Below are 18,980 nucleotides of genomic sequence, written 5' to 3'. Positions count from 1 at the left end.
AAATCTCTTCCCCTCCCCCTCCCCCCCTCCCCCCTCTCTCTCTCTGTCCTGGGCTTTCTCAAGACTAATGCTCTACTGCTTGAGCCACAGTACCACTTCCAGCTTTTTCTACATATGTGGTACCAGGGAATCAAACCCAAGGCTTCGTGAATGCTAGGCAAGCATTCTACCAACCACTAGGCCACACTCCTGGCCCCAGATCTCTTTTTTCAGTAGTTCTCTAGTAAATTTATTTCTCTGTAGAGTCCTAATTGATGTATCTCCAACGTGGTTCATTACTCTGTTAAATTTAGCTTAAATCATCCTCACTACCACTTTCTTTATACTCCCATCACTTCTTATGAGTTACTATAATATTTGCTAACCAGAAGTGGCACTGTCTTACTTTCCTAATTACTAGTAAGGTTGGGAGCACCATTTTTTTTTCTTTTTTTGTCTGTCATGGGGCTTGAACTCTGGGCCTGGGCACTGTCCCTGAGCTCTTCAACTCAAGGCTACTGCCCTACCCCTTGATCCACAGCACCACTTCCTAGTGATTAATTGGAAATAAGTGTCTCACATTCTTTAGTGCTAGCTGGCTTTGAACCTCGAAGCTCAGATCTCAGTCTCCTGAGCAGCTAGGATTACAGGTGTGAACCACCTCACCCGGTAATCTTGGTAATCTTGAGCCCAAGAGCTCAGTGACAGTACCCAGGCCCTGAATTCAAGTCCCACAACCGACAAAGAAAAAAGAAAAAAAATGATACTCCCAACCTTACTAGTAATCAGAAAAGAATTAAAGACAATGATGGCTAAAACTTTAAAATTTATGGAAATAAATATTTATGGAAATTTATAGAATATCAACCTCAAAGATTCCTGCAGCAATGGCATTGAAAATTGGTAATTTTTTTTTCTAGTCCTGGGCCTTGAACTCAGGGCCTGGGCACTACTAGCACCACTTCCAGCTTTTTTCTATATATGTGGTACCAAGGAATCAAACCCAGGTCTTGGTGCATGCTAGGCAAGCATCTACCACTAGGCCAAACTCCCAGCCCCTGGTAAATAATTTTTTTAAGTTTGTTATTTACCAAGTTCAAACCCAGCCTTAATGAGCTCCAACAATTAAGAATCCTAAAAGTGCTCGCAGACACAATGTTCATTGTAAGCACTTCATGGCAAGATACAAAGTCTATTAACAGCCGAATTTTCAGTATAAATCTTCTGGTGTAGCGGCTGGGAGCGTGGCTTAGTGGCAGAGGACTTGTCTTGCATGCACAAAGTCCTGGGTTTGATTCCTCAGTACCACATAAATAGAAAATGAACTAATTTAGCAAAGAAACAATGGCCATGAGCCAGGTGACTGTGGTTCACATCTTTAATCCTATCTGATCAGGAGGATCACTAATCAAAGCCAGCCCCGGGAAGGAAAGTCCATGAGACTTGTATCTCCAATAGACTACTCAGAAAAGCCGAGCTCAAACCCCAGGACCAGCAAATAAATACGCACATACATACATACATAAAGCACTGAAAAAGAACTAGGCGTATGCAAGAGCAGGGATGAATTTCACAAATGACACTAAGTAAAAGGATATTCCGATTCATCTACACAACATGATCGTTAGGTGGGATTCTCCTCCGGTTAGCAGGATGGAAAGCAGTTTTGAAGTTGGGGGGGGGGGTGAGTGGAAGGATTTATGGGCGCATCTAGTTCTGGGAAGTTACTAGCACAGATAATTGACAAGGAGAAAAAGGACCTGAGGCAGAAAGGCGTGGCGCCACAAACCTGGAAGAGACCGCTCCGTAACTTCCGCACATAACCACTTCCGGCGCTCCGCCTCTGGACTGCAACGACCGGAAAGCGGGAGTGGTCCACGTCGAGGAAGAGGGAGGGAGGGCGGGGCATAGGCACACACCCTAACTAATCTTCTGTCCAATGGAAAAGGATGTGCTTGTGGACCAATAGGACGTATAAGCTAGAGCACCGCCCACCAGCCCGTCGAGCCAATGGGCTGTGCGCAGAGGGCAGACCGGCAGGGGCGTGCGCCTGAGAGTTGTAGCGCGGTATGGCGGGCGGGGCCCGGGAGGTGCTCACGCTGCAGTTGGGTCATTTTGCGGGTTTCGTGGGAGCGCACTGGTGGAACCAACAGGTGAGGTCTCCTAGTACCTTCCCAACTGAATCCTTTGGAAATCTACAGCGTTGACGTCCCGCCTGCCATTCTTGCCTCCCCTGAGTGTTCAGTCCTCTCTGTTCCTGCCCCAGGATGCTGCGTTGGGCCGAAACACCGATGCCAAAGAGTCGCCCGGAGAGCTGTGCCCTGATGTCCTGTACCGGACAGGCCGGACGCTTCACGGCCAGGAGACATACACGCCGAGACTCATCCTCATGGACCTGAAGGGTGAGACGGTGGCAAGGGTCAGCCATTCTGTTTTTCCTTTTCCGTGTGCGGAGTCTCTAGCATTCATTCACTTCAAGACCAGATAAGGACACTTGAGCTGAAGAACCAGCGGTGAGGCACTAAATCATCACAGGGGCACAGCAAAGAAAGACTTTATCCTACCCAAAGTGGTCTCTGGAACAGGTTGCTTGTCCGTCCCTGAAGAAAGGTGTTGAATATTTTTTTGCCCCACACTAAGTTGAGAACAGAAAGATTTTTGTCTCCTAGAGTACGACCATGAAAGCTCGGACAAGCCATACATAAGACACCAAACTGTCAGGTGGTCACATTTAGTCCAAGAGGCAGAAATGTCTTGGGCTTTGACCATAGCACTGTTGTGTTTCTATATAGGTAGTCTTAACTCCCTAAGAGAGGAAGGTGGACTCTACAGGGATAAACAACTAGATGCTGCAATAGCATGGTATGTATTTGGTGCATGAAATGGAGTGGGGAACATATTTGTGCAGACAGAGGTGGGAAGACCACAGAACCAAGCTCTTTGATCAATCTCTTTCAGGCAGGGGAAGCTCACCACCCACAAAGAAGAAGTTTCTCCTAAGAACCCTTATCTCCAGGACCTTCTGAGTGCAGAGGTGAGGGATTAGGCCTTAACCTTTTAACCTTAGACTACAAAGAGTGCCCCCACTTATAGAAAGAGGCACTTCTGTTTGTAAGAACTGTGACTTAATCAGAAGAGGCTGGGAAATGCAGCTTGCAAACTGGAGGATGAATGAACCTTTGCCCTTAACTGTCTGGAACTAAATGTAGGGTTTTTTCCTCTCTCAACTCTCCCAGGGAGTGCTGAGTAGTGATGGTGTCTGGAGGGTGAAGCCCATCCCTAATGGCAAAGGTGAGAGTTCTCCAGATACAGGAAATCTGGGCAGTACAGATGGGGACTCTGTGCAGAGCAGCATGGACAATGTCACTACTCTTCTGATTATTCTTCAGGTCCACCTCCAGTCAGTACTGCTACAACTCCAAAATCTTTTATCCCACCAGAGGGCAGCATCAGAGTCTGGTCAGACTTTCTGAGAGTTGACCTCCATCCTAGGAGCATCTGTATGATTCACAAATACAACCACGATGGGTATGAGGGCCCCCAGAGGCTGTGACACAAATAATATGTCTCTACCAGCATACTGTAGTAGGCTCAAGCCTGTCTTCCCTGAACTTCTCCAAAACAAACCAGAGTTGGGGACAGGGCTAAGTTTTTAATCACTTATTTGTGGCAGGGAAGCAGGTCGGCTGGAAGCTTTTGGCCAAGGAGAGAGTGTCCTGAAGGAACCCCGGTACCTGGAAGAACTAGAGGACAGGCTGCACTTCTATGTAGAAGAATGTGACTATCTGCAGGTAGTATATGGCAAGGCAGACAAGTAGGACAGATGTTCCTTATCCTATATTTACCTTCATCCTTCATTTTTCTCCAGGGCTTTCAGATCCTGTGTGACCTACATGATGGCTTCTCTGGAGTAGGTGCTAAGACTGCAGAATTGCTACGAGACGAGTATTCAGGGCGGGGCATAATTACTTGGGGCCTTCTCCCTGGCCCTTACAATCTTAGGGTGAGTGAAAATTGGGGTAAAGAGAAATCAGACTAGGGAAGGAGAAAGAAGAATCCCACTGACGTTGTTGTTTGATACAAACTCCTTTTCTTTTACCAGGAGCCCCAGAAAAACATCTATCGTCTGTTAAACACAGCATTTGGTCTGGTTCACCTGAGTACTTACAGCTCTTTCATCTGCCCTTTATCCTTGGGAGGAAACCTGGGCCTGAGACCCAAGCCACCTGTCAGCTTCCCTTACTTACATTATAACGTAAGGCTCAATGCTCTTTTTATGATTATGGCTGGCCACAGACTCGTCAGCCTCTTTTTTGTGTGTTAAGTTGACAGAGCAGGTTTATTTGGAAGTACAAATAGGAAGACTCTCCCTTTGAAGAGGGGCTTCAAAGAGGAGGCCTATGGCGCTATTCTTGAAGCATTAGCTTAAATATGGCTGTGACCTCCTGGATCCCACTGGCCAATACTGGTCCAGCCTTGTGCCCAATGGGTCTTTGCTTCATGTCCTGGATGTCCCCTAGGCCCCAAATACCAAGTGTTTCTCTTCTGTCCATTTTACAGGCCACTGTACCCTTCCACTGTAGTGCCATCCTGGCCACAGCCCTGGACACAGTCACTGTTCCTTATCGCCTGCGTTCTTCTCCAGTTTGCATGGTTCATCTGGCTGATATGCTGAGCTTCTCTGGGAAAAAGGTATAAAGCTTTGTGAGGAGCTGGGTCAGCACTGAGAAAAAGCTCTGTAACCTGCTCTCCTCCTGATCTTTAGGTGGTGACAGCAGAAGCAATCATCCCCTTCCCCTTGGTTCCAGGCAAGTCCCTTCCTGATGTCCTGATGCAGCTTCAAGAGGGCAGTCCATGGACCTCGCTGTCTGCATGTGGGAACCCTTCTGAAACACATTGCTTTGCCCAGGCAGTGGTACTGAGGGGCATAGACAGAGCAAGCCACATCAGGTAAGGAGCCCATGTCAGATTTTTGTTTCTTCCCTAATGTCTTGGTAGTCTGATAATATCGCTTCTTCTCACCAACATTATTCAACTTTAAATTTTAAAGCAACAACAAAAGCCCTAATCTGCTTTCAACACTTTGATTCAGCCCAAGAACATTAAGAAGTCTTAGTTCTTTTTTTTTTTTTTTTGCCAGTCCTGGGCTTGGGCTCAGGGCCTGAGCACTGTCCTTGGACTTTCTCAAGGCTAGAGCTCTACCACTTGAGCCTCAGCACCACTTCTGGCTTTTTTCTATGTATGTGGTACCGAGGAATCGAACCCGGGTCTTCATGCATGCTAGGCAAGCACTTTAACCACTAGGCCAAACTCCCGGCCCGAAGTCTTAGTTCTTATGTTGCCATAGTAAAGGTGATAATTGGCTTTCTTCTGACAGTCAGCTCATCTCAGGGACACCTCTGCCCTCTGCTCTACATGCATGTACCACTGGTGAAGAAGTCTTGGCTCAGTATTTACAACAGCAGCAGCCTAGAGCCATCAGGTCAGTAGAACACTTGCTTCTGGCCTTCTTCAACAACTCTCCCCCACCCCCCCACCCCCCAGCCACTTTCTGCTTTGCTTGCCTAACAACCATCCTCTACCCACACAGTTCCTCCCATCTGCTGCTGACTCCCTGCAGAGTGGCTCCGCCTTATCCCCACCTCTTTTCATCAAGCTTCAACCAGCATGGTGCAATTCTAGAAGGTCTCCCCAGAAGCACAGGTAAGAAGTGAAAAAAACTTAAGATTTCAAACAAAGGTAGTGTTTTACTCTTTCCCTTCCTGGATTAAAAGTGGAAGAAAAATAATCAGTTAATCCTTTATTCACCCTCTGACTCCTGAGACGTGCCCTTCCTATGGAGTATTGGTATAAAAGGGGACAGCACACAAATCTCACCAATTGTACTTTCCAGTCAGCTCTACCAAGCACCCAGATTCCCTTCCAATACAAAGGCTCAAAGCAGAATCCAACCATTCAGTCTTGCTTTTCTCTCGGTATGCAGCGGTGAAGAATATCCCAGTGTTTGGGGCCCTACGTTCTTCCGCATCCTTGTACCAGACCCTGGGAGGCTTAGCAGAAGAGCTCTCCAAACTTGACCTGCGGCGCTGGGCCAGCTTCATGGATGCTGGAGTGGAACAGGATGACATGGAGGAGCTGTTGCAGGAACTCCGCAATCTGGCCCACTGCTACCAGGAAGGAGACAGCTTCCCAGACTAAAGTTCCAGGGGTTACCAGGAGTTCGTTTGTAATAAAAAGCTGCTGGGTACATGAGCCCAATGTTTTCCTGCACATGAGCTCAGTGTCTTAGAACTGGCTGCAGACATTAGAAATTTATTACATTTAAAAGCATTGTGAGTTGATCACAAAACAATAAATATGTACCATTAGACCCAAAAACAAAAGGAGAGAAAGGATCCAGACCTCTCTCCCTCAATACTATTTATAGAGTGGATTTTGAAGGTCTTCCTCAAAGACTCTGTGAGGCTTAGGTCCAGCCTCACTTTACCCTTGTGCCCAGCTCTGCTCTTCAGTTCTGAATGAAGAGCTCAAGGACTGCACAAGTGAAGTTTCAGCCACCTTCTCCCCAGCATTGGGTGCCTGGCAGGTTGGTCCTATGCAAGTGACACCACTTTCAGGAGCCTCACTCATCTGGCTCCTCCTCAGACAGCAGGTCTCCATGGTCAGACAGCTGGTCTGCATTGCTGGTGCTGGTTGCATCATCCTCATCCTCAGAGCTGGCCTCACAGGCTGTGTGGAAGAGCTGCATGAGTTCTCGAAAGCGGTGAGAAACCTAGCATAGGAGAAAGGCTATAGTTACTGCTCCAGATCAGGAGCATAAACATATTATTTAGTAGGTACCAGTCTAAAAATCTATTATTTATTCCACATAGTAAAGTTGTAAGAGTTGTATATTAAAGAAATTGCAGGGCTAGGAATGTGGCCCTGGGTTTGATTCCTTAATACCATATAAACAGAAAAAAAACTTTTTTTTTTTTAAAAAGCACTGAGGCTAGCCTTGAGCAAAAGCTCAGGGACAGTGCCCAGGCCCTGAGTTCAAGCCCCAAGATGGGCGGGAAAAAAAAAAAACCCAGAGGCCTAAAGGAAATATAGAATTAAAACTTGTGAGCTTCGGGCCGGGAGTTTGGCCTAGTGGTAGAGTGCTTGCCTAGGATGCACGAAGACCGGGTTCAATTCCTCAGTACCACATACATAGAAAAAGCTGGAAATGGTGCTGAGGCTCAAGTGGTAGAGCTCTAGCCTTGAGAAAGTCCAAGGACAGGGCTCAGGCCCTGAGCTCAAGCCCAGGACTGGCAAAACAAAAAACTTGTGAGCTTCTACTATTTCTGTTCTTGTAGATCTCTCCTCTACCATACTGACAGGTCAGACTCTTCCTTATATAATTGAGTTTGTAAAAACCTGTGTTTAAGGATATGTGACAGTCTTTGACCTCAGGGCCTGGGCACTATCCCTAAGTTAGTTGTGCTCAAGGCTAGCATTCTACAACTCCACTTCTGGCTTTTCAGTAGTTATTTGAAAGAGTCTCACAGACTTTCCTGCCTTGGCTGAATTCAAACCATAATCCTTGAATTTCAGACTCCTGAGTAGCTAGGACTATAGGTATGAGCCACTGGGTCCAACCTTAAGTCTACTTTTTAGTCAGCTGCCCTGTTCTCTTCTCGCCAGATGGCCTTTGATGTTCCTTTGAAGCTTCAGATTGGCAGGATAGCCCCACTTCCCACACACCCTCTCTCTCTCTCTCTCTACTTACCTCAGCAGGGGTCTTATTTCCCAGTTGCTGAGAGATGATGCTAAAGGTCTGAGGCTGTGCTCCTTGTTCCTGGCACATGGTAAGAATCACTCGGTCAGCTTCCCTGTAACATGAATGTCACAATTAATGATAAGGAGCCATATGGATGTGTCCTATGTTCTTTCCAAATCCATCCATCCTTACCTTGTCCACAGGACAACTTTCTCCCCTGTGGAGCTGACTTTGCTATTATTAGCACACACTGTAGGTTCGGTGGCCTTTGGTTGTGGCTCCCCTTGCTGCTCTGGGCCTTTGTCTTGTGTTCCACTGTCTTTAGCTAAATCCCCTTGGAAGGCTTTGGGGCAAGTCTCTGAGGTACCAACTCCAGATGAAGATTCATGGACAGGAGACATCTTGTCTTCTGTCTTCATCGCAACTCTGCTTGAAGGCAGCCAGTTGTCATGAATATCTGGCTTTCCAGACATATGTCTTTTTCGTACTTCTCTGGTCCTTGAAGAATCAGGACCCAAGAAGGAAGCAGTGGCCTCAATAGTGCAGGACAGTTTCTCAGTTTCAGATGCATCTGCGACCAGCATGGGAACTTCTGAGTCACCTGCTGTCTGGTGGCCCTCCTCTTTCTGAGGTGGGAGAGATATATTGGGACAGGAAAGAACTTCAGCTCCAGCCTGGTTTCTAACAGTGGGAGGTACAGTTCCGGTTTGGGGAGAAATCTGAAGAGCCGCTGGTAGGTGAGGTGCAGGGCCTTCAAGAAGCTGTTCTGTAACAGTCTCTTCTTGAGGAGGCAACAGAGTGCTCCCCAGGGTCGACCCTGCTGAGGGGAAAAGGATTAGAGTATACACGGGATCGTGATGCACGCAAGAAATGAAAACTCCATAGTCACTGGGGAGATGCTGGAATAAAGTTCCCATGTGCAAGAGTGGTGGAACACCAGGGTCTGGCTCATGCCTGTAATCCTAGCTACTCCGGAGGCTGAAATCTGAGCATCACAGTTCAAAACCACACTGGGCGGGAACATCCATGAGAGTCTTTATCTCTAATTAACCACCAGGAAACCAGAAGTAGTGCTGTGGCTCAAAGTAGTAGGGTGCTAGCCTTGAGCAAAAAGCTCACAGATAGCACCCAGACCCTGAGTTCAACTGACTCCTCCCCACCCCCAAAAAAAAAACCATGGTAGAGGTGAGAGCTACATCACTTACAGAAAGGTAACAAAGGCCTAGTGGCAGAGCTAAGAGCTGAGTCTTAAGTACTTAGGTAGACAGGATTTGGAAACCAGTAGAAGGGCATCAGGAAGGGGAATGGGGGAATAGTATCAAGTTCTGAGGACTCTATAGCACTATAGGAGAAAATACACAAGCTGAATAGGAAAAGGGTTTTTATTGATTATCAGAGAGAGAAATACTATATTATCCCATCCTTGGAAAGACTGTTCTTTTTTCTTTTTCTTTTTTTTTTTTGGTGATGGGAGGCGGGGCTTGAACTCAGGGTCTGGGCACTGTCCTTGAGCTCTTTCACTCAATTCTAGTGCTCCACTTTGAGCCACAGTATCACTTCTGGATTTCTGGTTACTAATTGGAGACAAGAATCTCACAGACATTTTTTTGTCCAGTCTGGCTTTGAAGCGCAATCCTCAGATCTCAGTCTCCTGAGTAGCTAGGATTTCAGGTATGAGCAACCAGCACCCAGCAAGACTGTTCTCTCTAACCAGGTTCACTAAGGATCCCATTGGATTGGGAGAATGAGGCTAAGAACTAATGGGAGAAGGCCTGGGCGGGCCTAGTTGGCAGATTACTCACGTGGAATGGGCGCCTCTCCCTTTTTTATGGTCCTGCTTGTCCTGCTCTGAGTGGACTCAATGCTCTCCCGCTCCTCTGGGACTTCTTCTTCCACCATATCCTTGCCCTGCCTCATACCAGATACAGGACTGGCTGCTCGATGGGGGCTGCTGCCCACCAACTCATGGGTCTCCTTGTTCCTGAAGGATTTATTCTCACACACCTGAAGAGATAAGACTTTGGGGTCAAAGGAGCTGCCTTTCCTCCTACGTTTCAGGTGCCTGCCAAAGGAAAAAAGCCAACTTGCTGCTCATACATAGGTCAGGCTCATAGAACTTTAACCCAAAATATAGTCCTGGACTTCATTACTCCTCCAAGCACTGCATTTGTGCCTCCTAGAGAGCCAGAATTACGTTTAGAGTCTATTTTCCTAATTAAGATTTCACATACTCATTCACTTACACACACACAAAGCTAGTATTTGAACTCCCCCCCCCCCCTTAATTCTAAAAGATTACTCAAAAGATTATCTTTCTTTGTGTGCATGCCAGTTCTGGGGCTTGAACTCAGGTTCTGGGTAATATCCCTCAGCTCTTCTATAAGCTCAAGGATAAAACTCTACTACTTGAGCCACAGCTCCACTTTTGCCTTTCTTTTATGGTTAACTATAGAGATAAGAGTCTTATAGATATTCTTGCCTGCGCTGGTTTTGAACCTCAATCTTCAGATCTCAGCCTCTGGAATAGTTAGGATTACAGACCTGAGCGATTAGCACCCAGCTCAAAGGATTATCTTTACAAAGCCAAAGCCGGGCACCAGTGGCTCATGCTTACAATCCTTGATACTCAGGAGACTGAGATCTGAGTATCATGGTTCAAAGCCAACTGGGGCAGAAAAGTCTCAGACTCTCATCTCTGATAAACTACTCAAAAAAAGCTGGAAGTGACACATGACACTGTAGCTCAAGGGGCAGAGCACTAAAGGCCCTGAGTTCAAGCCCCAGGACCAGCAAAAAGGAAAAGGGGGGAAATCCAAGTTTAGTTTAATGGCACATCCTATAATTCCAGCTCTAGAGAAGCTGAGGCAGGGAACAAGTGAATTGTCTCAGAAAAAAACAAAACAAAACAACAACAGGGGCCGGGAGTTTGGCCTAGTGGTGGAGTGCTTGCCTAGCATGCACAAAGACCCAGGTTCAATTCCTTGCTACCACATACATAGAAAAAAGCTGGAAGTGGTGCTATGGCTCAAGTGGTAGAGTGCTTGCCTTGAGGAAAGCCCAAGGACAGTGCTCGGGCCCTGAGTTCAAGACCCACGACTGGCAAAAAAAAAAAACAACAGCAACAACAACAAAGCAAAAATGGGCTTATATTTCTAAAAGATTATATTTTACACACATGTAGAGTATACACTTCTTTCTAGGAATTCAGGAAGGTACAAATCTGTGGTAGCTAACCATAGCTACAACAATATTTGCCTGGGTTGTTCTGATAGCTGATCCCCTCCGTCCCAGCACCATGAGCGTCTGTCTCACCTTGCAGTTACAGTGGCTACAATTTCTCCTCTTGCTCTTCTTCAGCTTGGAATCAGGACCTCCTTCATGGCAAGCACAGGAGCAGTCCTTGGCCCCATCTGGCCACTCAGTCTCCTACGAGATACCTGGACTTGATTAACTGCCAACTTTTTTCAATACCAGGAAAGGAAACTAAGTTTTGAGCCACCTGAAGAGACCTCACTCCTTCTTTTTTTAATTTTGTCATAATGGGGCTTGAACTGAGGGCCTGAACACTATCTCTGAGCTTTTTCTGCTCAAGGCTAGCACTCTTAACACTTAAGCCACAGCTCCACTTTGGGCTTTTTTGGAATAGTTTACTAGAGATAAGAGTTTCAAGGACTTAACTGTCAAGAAAGGCTTCAAACAACCATCCTCAGATCTTAGTCTCCTAAGTAACTAGGATTACAGGTGTGAGCCACCAGAATCCAGCTTCCTTTCTTTGATTATGTACCACCTCATCACATTGCCTTAAATCTATTATGAATCCCCAAAACAATCCTAAGTGACCCAAAGATGGAAACAGTCCAATCACCATATATTTTGTTATATTTAAGCCAAACAGATTTTGAGGTTGTATATGAGATAGGGCCTACATACTTTGTTTCACCATGCCTTGAACTTACCCCTCTCTTTTCCAACTCCCCTGAGAAGATTAGAAGGAGTAAAGACATGTAAGAGATCTGTATTTAAAAGAAAACTTCTGGAAGAGCAACCGGGGCAGACTCTAGAGCTAAATTACCTAGGTCCATGTCCCAGTAGTACTATTGATAAACAAGTGACCCTAGCAATAGCCTTCCTCGGTCCTTCAGTTCTCTTCTGTAAATTTCAAGTAACACTCTCCCCACAAGATTACTGTGAAAATTAAATGACTATATGCCTTGCAAAAAAATAAATAAATAAAAAACATCCCAAAACTTCCAAAGAGCTGGGAATGTGGCTTAGTGGTAGAGTACTTGCCTAGTCCTATGTTCAATTCCTCAGGACCATGTAAACAGCAAAGGCCAAAGTGGCACTGTGGCTCAAGTGGTAGAATGTTAGCCTTGAGCAAAAGAAGCCCTGAGTTCAAACTTCAGGACCGGCCAACCTTCCCCCTACCCACTCTCAAAAAAAATAAATAAATAAACTTGCAAGTAATGGTAATACTTAGTAACAGAGCTAAATATTAGCTCCTATAATAGTCATAAAAGAAATTCTAGCCAGGCACGGGTAGCTCACGCCTGTAATTCAACCTACTCAGGAGGCTGGGATCTGAGCATCGTGGCTCAAAACTAGCCTAGGCATGGAAGTAGTGAGACTCTTATCTCCAATTAACCACCAGAAAACCAGAAGTGGCACTGTGGCTCAAGTGGCGGAGTGCTAGCTTTGAGCTGAAGAGCTCAGTGACAGAGCCCAGTCCCAGAGTTTAAGCACCATGATGGAAAGAAAGGAAGAAAGGAAGAAAGGAAGAAAGAAAGAAAGAAAGAAAGAAAGAAAGAAAGAAAGAAAGAGAGAGAGAGAAAGAAAGGGAGAGAGAAAGAAAGGAAAGAAAAGAAATTTCTATGTCTTCCTACAAACAAAAAAATGAAGAGATTTAGGATCTTAAATTTTTGAATAAGAAAACACCTTCTGGGAAATGGGGTTATGGCTCAGGGGATAGGGTGGTAGCCTTGAGCTGAAGAATTCAGGGACAGTGTCCAGGCCCAGAGTTCAAGCCTCATGACCCACAAAAAAAAAGAAAAAAGAAAAAAGAAAATACCTCTTCAACCAACTACTCTGTCTGCTCTCCCACTTTTTCACAGCAGCCTTCTCTTTGGTTTGCACTCTATGATCACCTCAGATCCTTGAATCATGGGGGCCAGGGGCCTTTTGACCATACCAAGCCAGAAAAACATTTAGAGAGAGAGTGGAAGTCTGATTCATGAAAAGTAGCTAGTTACAGTAACCTGACATACCTTCTCATGATTTGGGGCCCCAATCTCTTTTCTCCTCTTGTTCTTTGAGGTGGAAGGTATTTTGGGAGGTTCTTCTTCCTCTTCTACATCAGGCAGTGCCACTTCTTCAAAGCCATCAAACTGAGGAGGAGTTGGTATCAGTGAACACAGGCCCTGGGTTGACAGCGCTCCTGCAGGTGGCAGTTCCCTTCCGAACCCCACTGCACCCACAATCCATACCTCATACTCTTTCTCTTCAGTCCAATTGATTTCTTCAAAGTCACCCATCCTACTAGCTGCTGGACGAAGATGGTCAAAGAAGATAGAAAACTCGTCTTGCAGGTGATCATGACCCTTGAGGAGTTGCCACATCTGTGTCTTAAGCTGCAAATTTGTAGATGCAAAGATAGTCTATGAACTGGGTACTGTGCTCACCCCTGTAAATCCTAGCTACTCAGGAGGCTGAGATCTGAGGATCAAGGTTCAAAGCCAACCCAAGAGCTAAAGAACTCAAGATTCTTATCTCCAACGAACTACCAAAAAACTGGAAGTAGGGCTATGCTCAAGGGGTAGGGCAGCAGCCTTGAGCTGAAGAGCTCAGGGACAAGAGTTCAAGTCCCATAACCCACAAAAGAAATAAGGGGGGAAAAAAAAAAAAGACAGTCTATGAGTCAATCTAAGCCACCTTTCAAGCCAGTACAATATACTCCCAACATTCTGGCTTGCAAACCAACCTAATGACACTAATGATACATACAGCCCACCCCTCTCATTCACTATTATTATTTTTGTGTGTGTGCCAGCCCTGGAGCTTGAACTCAGAATCTGAACTTTTCTGTTCAAGGCTAGCAATCTACCACTTGAGTCACACCTCCACATCTTGCTTTTTTTTGGTGAAAATAAGAGTCTCACAGACTTTCCTGCTCCGGCTGGTATCAGCCTGACAAGCTAGGATTACAGGTGTGAGGCACTGATGCTCATTTATACAAGCCTCTTTTTAGTGGGTAAGAATTCACATGTAACTTCTCCCTGCTTGGAAAGGATATTAGTAATAACAGACTTGATTCCTAATAATAGTACTCTCCACTATGGTCCAACTGGTCCCCAGGTAGGATACAGCCTAAGCAGAATAAGAGACAAGTCCCTTCTAGGCACCCTTCCTATCTCAATTATCCCTCCCATGGCACTGATGATACTCCACCGCCTGAGAAAATCACACAGGCCCTGCATTCAGGCGACCATCCTTGGCTTCATACCGTAAGTAAGCCTTTTTAGTTCATACTTTCCTCATCTCTTCCAGGTGTCCATGACACTTCAGAGGCAAAAAGTATATGGAATAAGATAGGGGAACCGAGAAAGCAACAATCTAACATTCAATGGACAATAAAAATGAGGCAGGACAAGAAGGAATACCTCTGTGATCTCCTGAGGAAGGCAGTCTGCACAGCCTTGAAGGACCTTGATGATTTTCTGGTGGTGGGAAGGGTTCTCTTCAAAGCAAATCTCCAGCTGCCGAAGGAATTTGCGACTCTTCTCAAAAGCTTGCTGCTCCTCAAACTACCAGAGTGGAAAAAGGGCAGGAGGTGAGTTACTAAATAGCTACTTTGAGACTTGAGGACTCTGAACAACCAAGAACACGGGCTAGAGAAATGGGGTATGAAATGGTTCTATTTAAAACCCTAGCATCTGTCTAGATTAGGCTCTTGAAAACTACTAACCTAAGAAATTAAGATGTGAATAAAAGATATAGAGGGAGTGGGGGGGAGGGTAATGGGTACCAAGACATGTGAAAGGGTATCAATGTATGTGAATTAATGCACCTGCTATCTGGCAAATATCATGTAACCCTTTTATTAATTACAATAAAAAATTAAATAAAAATAAAATGAAGTAAAGGGAATAAAATATTTAAAATGCTAAAAATAAATAAATAAAAGATATATATATACATATATATGTATATATCAAGTTGCTTATTATTTTATAGATGGAGAAATCATTCAAACTCATGCGGTACTCCAGAGTTTACAAAATGTTTTCATACACATCTAATTAGATATGCATCTAATCCTCATAATAAAGTCAAAGAGAAGTTGAACATTACATGCATAATCACATTGTCATTAAACTAGCATTAAAACTATCAGAATTATCTTATTTTCTTTATTCCTACTTTTATCAATCGTGTTATAAAGTCCAGTTAGCTCTCATATTTCAACATTTCAAACATGACCTTACCCCACTGGACTTCCCAGACCACTGTGTAACAAAGTGCATAAAATCACTTCCTTGCCTATCTTACTTCCAAGACTATAGTCCCTTTCTTGCTTTAGTTTTCTTTTTTTTTTTCTCTAGTCCTGGGCCTTGGACTAAGGTCTAAGCACTGTCCTTGGGCTTTTTCAAGGCAAGAGCTCTACCACTTGAGCCATAGCACTCCTTCTGGCTTTTTTCTATGTATGTGGTACCGAGGAATCAAACCCAAGTCTTCATGTATGCAAGGAAAGCACTCTACCACTAGGCCAAACTCCCAGCCCCTTGCTTTAGTTTTCTAAAAGACATAACTATTGTCCATACATTTCACTGTTTGTTTTTATAATCTATGCATTTTTTATTTTAGTCCTGGGGCTGGAACTCAGGGTCTGGGCACTGTCCTTGGACACATTTTGCTCAAGGCTTGCACCCTACCATTTGAGCCATAGCACTACTTCCAGCTTTTTCTGAGTATGTAGTAGCCAGGAATTGAACCCAGGGCTTCGTGCATGCTAGGCGAGGACTCTACTACTAGGCTACACTCCTGGCCCATATGCGTTTATATGTATATACATATACATGTGTTCATATAATTTATGATTATGGATTATCTCCTTTCCCAATTATGCTGTAAGTTCCAGTGAAGGCAGGACTCTTAGTCTTTTTTTTTTTTTTTTTTAACTGCTAAACTACTAGCACCAACAGCTCTTTGCCTGACACAACACTTAATGAAAAACTGCCTGCTTTAGCTGGTTATTGGTGGCTCATGCCTATAATCCTATGCAAGCGGCTAAGACCTAAGGATCAAAGTTTCAAACTAGCCTGGGCAGGAAAGTCAAGTGACATTCTTTTTTTTTTTTTCCAGTCCTGGGCTTGAGCTCAGGGCCTGAGCACTGTCCTTGGACTTTCTCAAGGCTAGAGCTCTAGTCCTGGGCTTGAGCTCAGGGCCTAAGCACTGTCCTTGGACTTTTTTCAAGGCCAGAGCTCTACCATTTGAGCCTCAGCACCACTTCTGGCTTTTTGCTATGTATGTGGTACCGGAGAATTGAACCCGGGTCTTTGTGCATGCTAGGCAAGCACTCTACCACTAGGCCAAACTCCCGGCCCTCAAGTGACATTCTTATGTCCAACTAGCTACCAAAAATCTAGAAGTGAAGCCCAGCAAAGGTGGTTCATGCCTGTAATCCTACCTACTCAGAAGGGTGAGATCCGAGAATCACAGTTTGAAGTCAACCCAAGATAGAAATTATCACCAGTGAATTACTCAAAAAAGGCCAGAAATGGAGTTGTGGCTCAAGTGGCAGAGTGCTAGCCTCGAGCACAAAAAAGCTCAGGGACAGCACTCAGGCCTTGAGTTCAAGTCTCAGGAACAAATGAGAACACACACACACACACACACACACACACACACACACACACACACACGTGTTACAAGTAGAGCTGTGGCTTAAGTGGTAGAGTGCTATCCTTGTGCAAAAAAGCTCAGGGATAGCATTCAAGTCCCAAGTTCAAGTCCTAGGACCAGTCTGCACAAATATACACATACACACACAAACACCTTATTCACCATGTAAACAAAATGAGAAGATGTGGTTGGGAAGAAACATTAGAAGACAGAGCTTTTGCTCTGACCCAGGAATCTTATGTGATCTTCGTGTCCATCTACTTACTAATCCACAGGCCAGAGCTTGCTCAGGTAACAAGAAAGCAGCAAAATCCTTCAAAAGCTGAGGCCACTCTTGGAGCAGAATTTGCAAGCTCTTGTAGAGATCCACAGCAGTCTGCCTCTGAGTGTTTGATTCAAATTCATAGATAACCTGAAGGAAGTCTTCATACTTGCCAGGGATATGCTGTAGGGCTTCTCGTACCTATACAGGAAGACTTCTGATCATCAAGGGAGACAGGGGGGAGCACACAGAGCTCCATGAGTTAACCTGCAGAGGCTTTCCTCTGACAGGTCTTCACATCTGACAGTTAGTGGAAGAGATGGAGCAATGAGCAAGGTAGAGTTCCTTTGGTAGCAGGGACAACAAAATAACCTTCATTTTCTAGAGACTATGGAACTGCTCACAGATAAGGTAATGCTTTTCTCCAGGTCACAGCCCTATACTCTCCTTCCTGATTGCAACTCCATAGTGAAATAGGTAAGTTTGGTAAGTGGATTTTTAGCATTGTGTCATTTGAAGATACATAATACATAATTTGGAATGTTAGTAAAACATTAGGAAACAAGAAAGAGCCATAACTAGGCTGGGAGCGTGGTCTAGTGGTAGAGTGTTTATCTAGCATGCATGAAGTCCTGGGTTTGATTCCTCACTTCAACATACACAGAAAAAGCTGGAAGTGGTGCTATGGCTCAAGTAGTAGAGCACTAGCCTTGAGAAAGCCCAAGGACAGTGCTCAGGCCCTGAGATCAAGCCCTAGGACTGGCAAGAAGAAGAAGCAGAAGAAGCAGAAGAAGAAGCAGAAGAAGAAGCAGAAGAAGAAGAAGCAGAAGAAGCAGCAGAAGAAGCAGCAGAAGAAGCAGCAGCAGAAGAAGCAGAAGAAGCAGCAGCAGCAGCAGCAGCAGCAGAAGAAGAAGAAGAAGAAGAAGGAGAAGGAGGAGGAGGAGGAGGAGGAGGAGGAGGAGGAGGAGGAGGAGGAGGAAGGAAGGAAGGAAGGAAGGAAGGAAGGAAGGAAGGAAGGAAGGAAAGAAAGAAAGAAAGAAAGAAAGAAAGAAAGAAGAGGAGCAGGAGGAGGAGGGAGAAAGGAAGGGAGGGAGGGAGGGAGGGAGGGAGGAAGGAAGGGAGGGAGGGAAGGAGAGAGGGAGGGAGGAAGGAAGGGAGGGAGGGAGGGAGGGAGGGAGGGAGGGAGGGAGGGAGGGTAGGAAAAAAGAAAAGAAAGAGCCATAACTGTCCTTGCTACTTCACTTTACTGTGGGAGGACAACAGATCAGTAGATTACCAAGAGGGGAGATAGCTACTGAATACCACCAGACATCAGCTAGTTCATATCTGAAGATCAAGGTACTTCTCTGAGATCTGCTCTCTGATCCAAGAGTTTAAAGAGCTTTTATCAGCCCAGTCAACCTCCCAATGATCACAAATACATCATCTTTACCTCAATCTTTGAGCAAAAGAGAGATGAGAACAATCAACCCAGGTATAATTGAACTCTGTCTTCCCATGGCTCTCTCACAGAACTTTCTTGGTATTCTAGAAACTTAGGTAGAGACAGACAAAGCATGTTGCTCATCCTGAAAAAAATACACTGGCATGAGGGGAGAAGAGCAGTACTAGGAATGGAACCTGGGGACTTGAACATGGAAGGCAAGTGCTCTACCACTGAGCTACCGCCTCCAGACCCTTTGAGAATGGGAAGGGGTCACTGAGGGAAAGCAAAGGAAGGGTGACATTGTCCAACAAACATGTACTCACAGCCTGGTATGGTGGCTCACACCTGTCATCTTAGCTACTCAGGAGGCTGAGACCTGAGGATCACGGTTCAAAGCCAGTCCAGGCATTAAAGACCTGAGATTCTTTATCTTTAATGGGGCTGTGGCTCAAGGGTAGGGCAGTAGCTTTGAGCTGAAGAGCTCAGGGACAATGCCCAGGCCCAGAGTTCAAGCTCCACAACCAACAAAACAAAACATCAAAAAAAAAAAACCCATGTACTCATTACCTGATATATGAAATGGTAAATCCTTTGTACAATACCTTAATAATAATAAAATAATATGAACTACAACATCTCCCTAGAAGAAGTAGCCACAGTCATAGAAACAGGCA

At 45.2% G+C, this 18,980-nt stretch overlaps 2 protein-coding genes across 4 annotated transcripts in view; one reads left to right on the top strand and one right to left on the bottom strand.

The window, feature by feature from the left end:
• The first annotated feature begins 1,993 nt into the window (after positions 1-1,993).
• On the top strand, positions 1,994-6,485 carry Msto1 (misato mitochondrial distribution and morphology regulator 1). Its single transcript, XM_090340802.1, has 14 exons — positions 1,994-2,132; positions 2,246-2,381; positions 2,772-2,841; positions 2,938-3,013; positions 3,216-3,270; positions 3,369-3,507; positions 3,653-3,770; positions 3,848-3,982; positions 4,082-4,234; positions 4,540-4,671; positions 4,745-4,929; positions 5,357-5,461; positions 5,570-5,682; positions 5,963-6,485. The coding sequence occupies exons 1-14, from the start codon at positions 2,049-2,051 to the stop codon at positions 6,175-6,177; spliced, it is 1,716 nt and encodes a 571-aa protein (XP_090196928.1). The 5' UTR covers positions 1,994-2,048; the 3' UTR covers positions 6,178-6,485.
• Positions 6,486-6,517: 32 nt separating this feature from the next.
• The window catches only part of Gon4l (gon-4 like), a 73,591-nt gene continuing 61,128 nt past the window's right edge, over positions 6,518-18,980 (bottom strand). For 2 of the 3 annotated variants that reach the window (XM_090340800.1, XM_090340798.1), the window contains 9 exons: positions 16,884-17,081; positions 14,377-14,520; positions 13,204-13,347; positions 12,985-13,104; positions 11,033-11,146; positions 9,523-9,724; positions 7,913-8,537; positions 7,730-7,832; positions 6,518-6,751 (listed from right to left, as the gene is read on the bottom strand). In XM_090340800.1, the coding sequence (XP_090196926.1) occupies positions 6,602-6,751; positions 7,730-7,832; positions 7,913-8,537; positions 9,523-9,724; positions 11,033-11,146; positions 12,985-13,104; positions 13,204-13,347; positions 14,377-14,520; positions 16,884-17,081 (1,800 nt within the window). In that variant the 3' untranslated portion in view covers positions 6,518-6,601. Of the gene's footprint in view, positions 6,752-7,729; positions 7,833-7,912; positions 8,541-9,522; positions 9,725-11,032; positions 11,147-12,984; positions 13,105-13,203; positions 13,348-14,376; positions 14,521-16,883; positions 17,082-18,980 lie in introns of all 3 variants that reach the window. The other variant, XM_090340799.1, reaches the window with a different exon arrangement.

The sequence above is a fragment of the Megascapheus bottae genome, chromosome 10 (genome assembly GCF_031878675.1).
Source record: "Megascapheus bottae isolate mThoBot1 chromosome 10, mThoBot2.hap1, whole genome shotgun sequence".
In the NCBI taxonomy this organism is placed as follows: Eukaryota; Metazoa; Chordata; class Mammalia; order Rodentia; family Geomyidae; genus Megascapheus; species Megascapheus bottae.
This window is presented reverse-complemented; position numbering and strand designations above follow the sequence as displayed.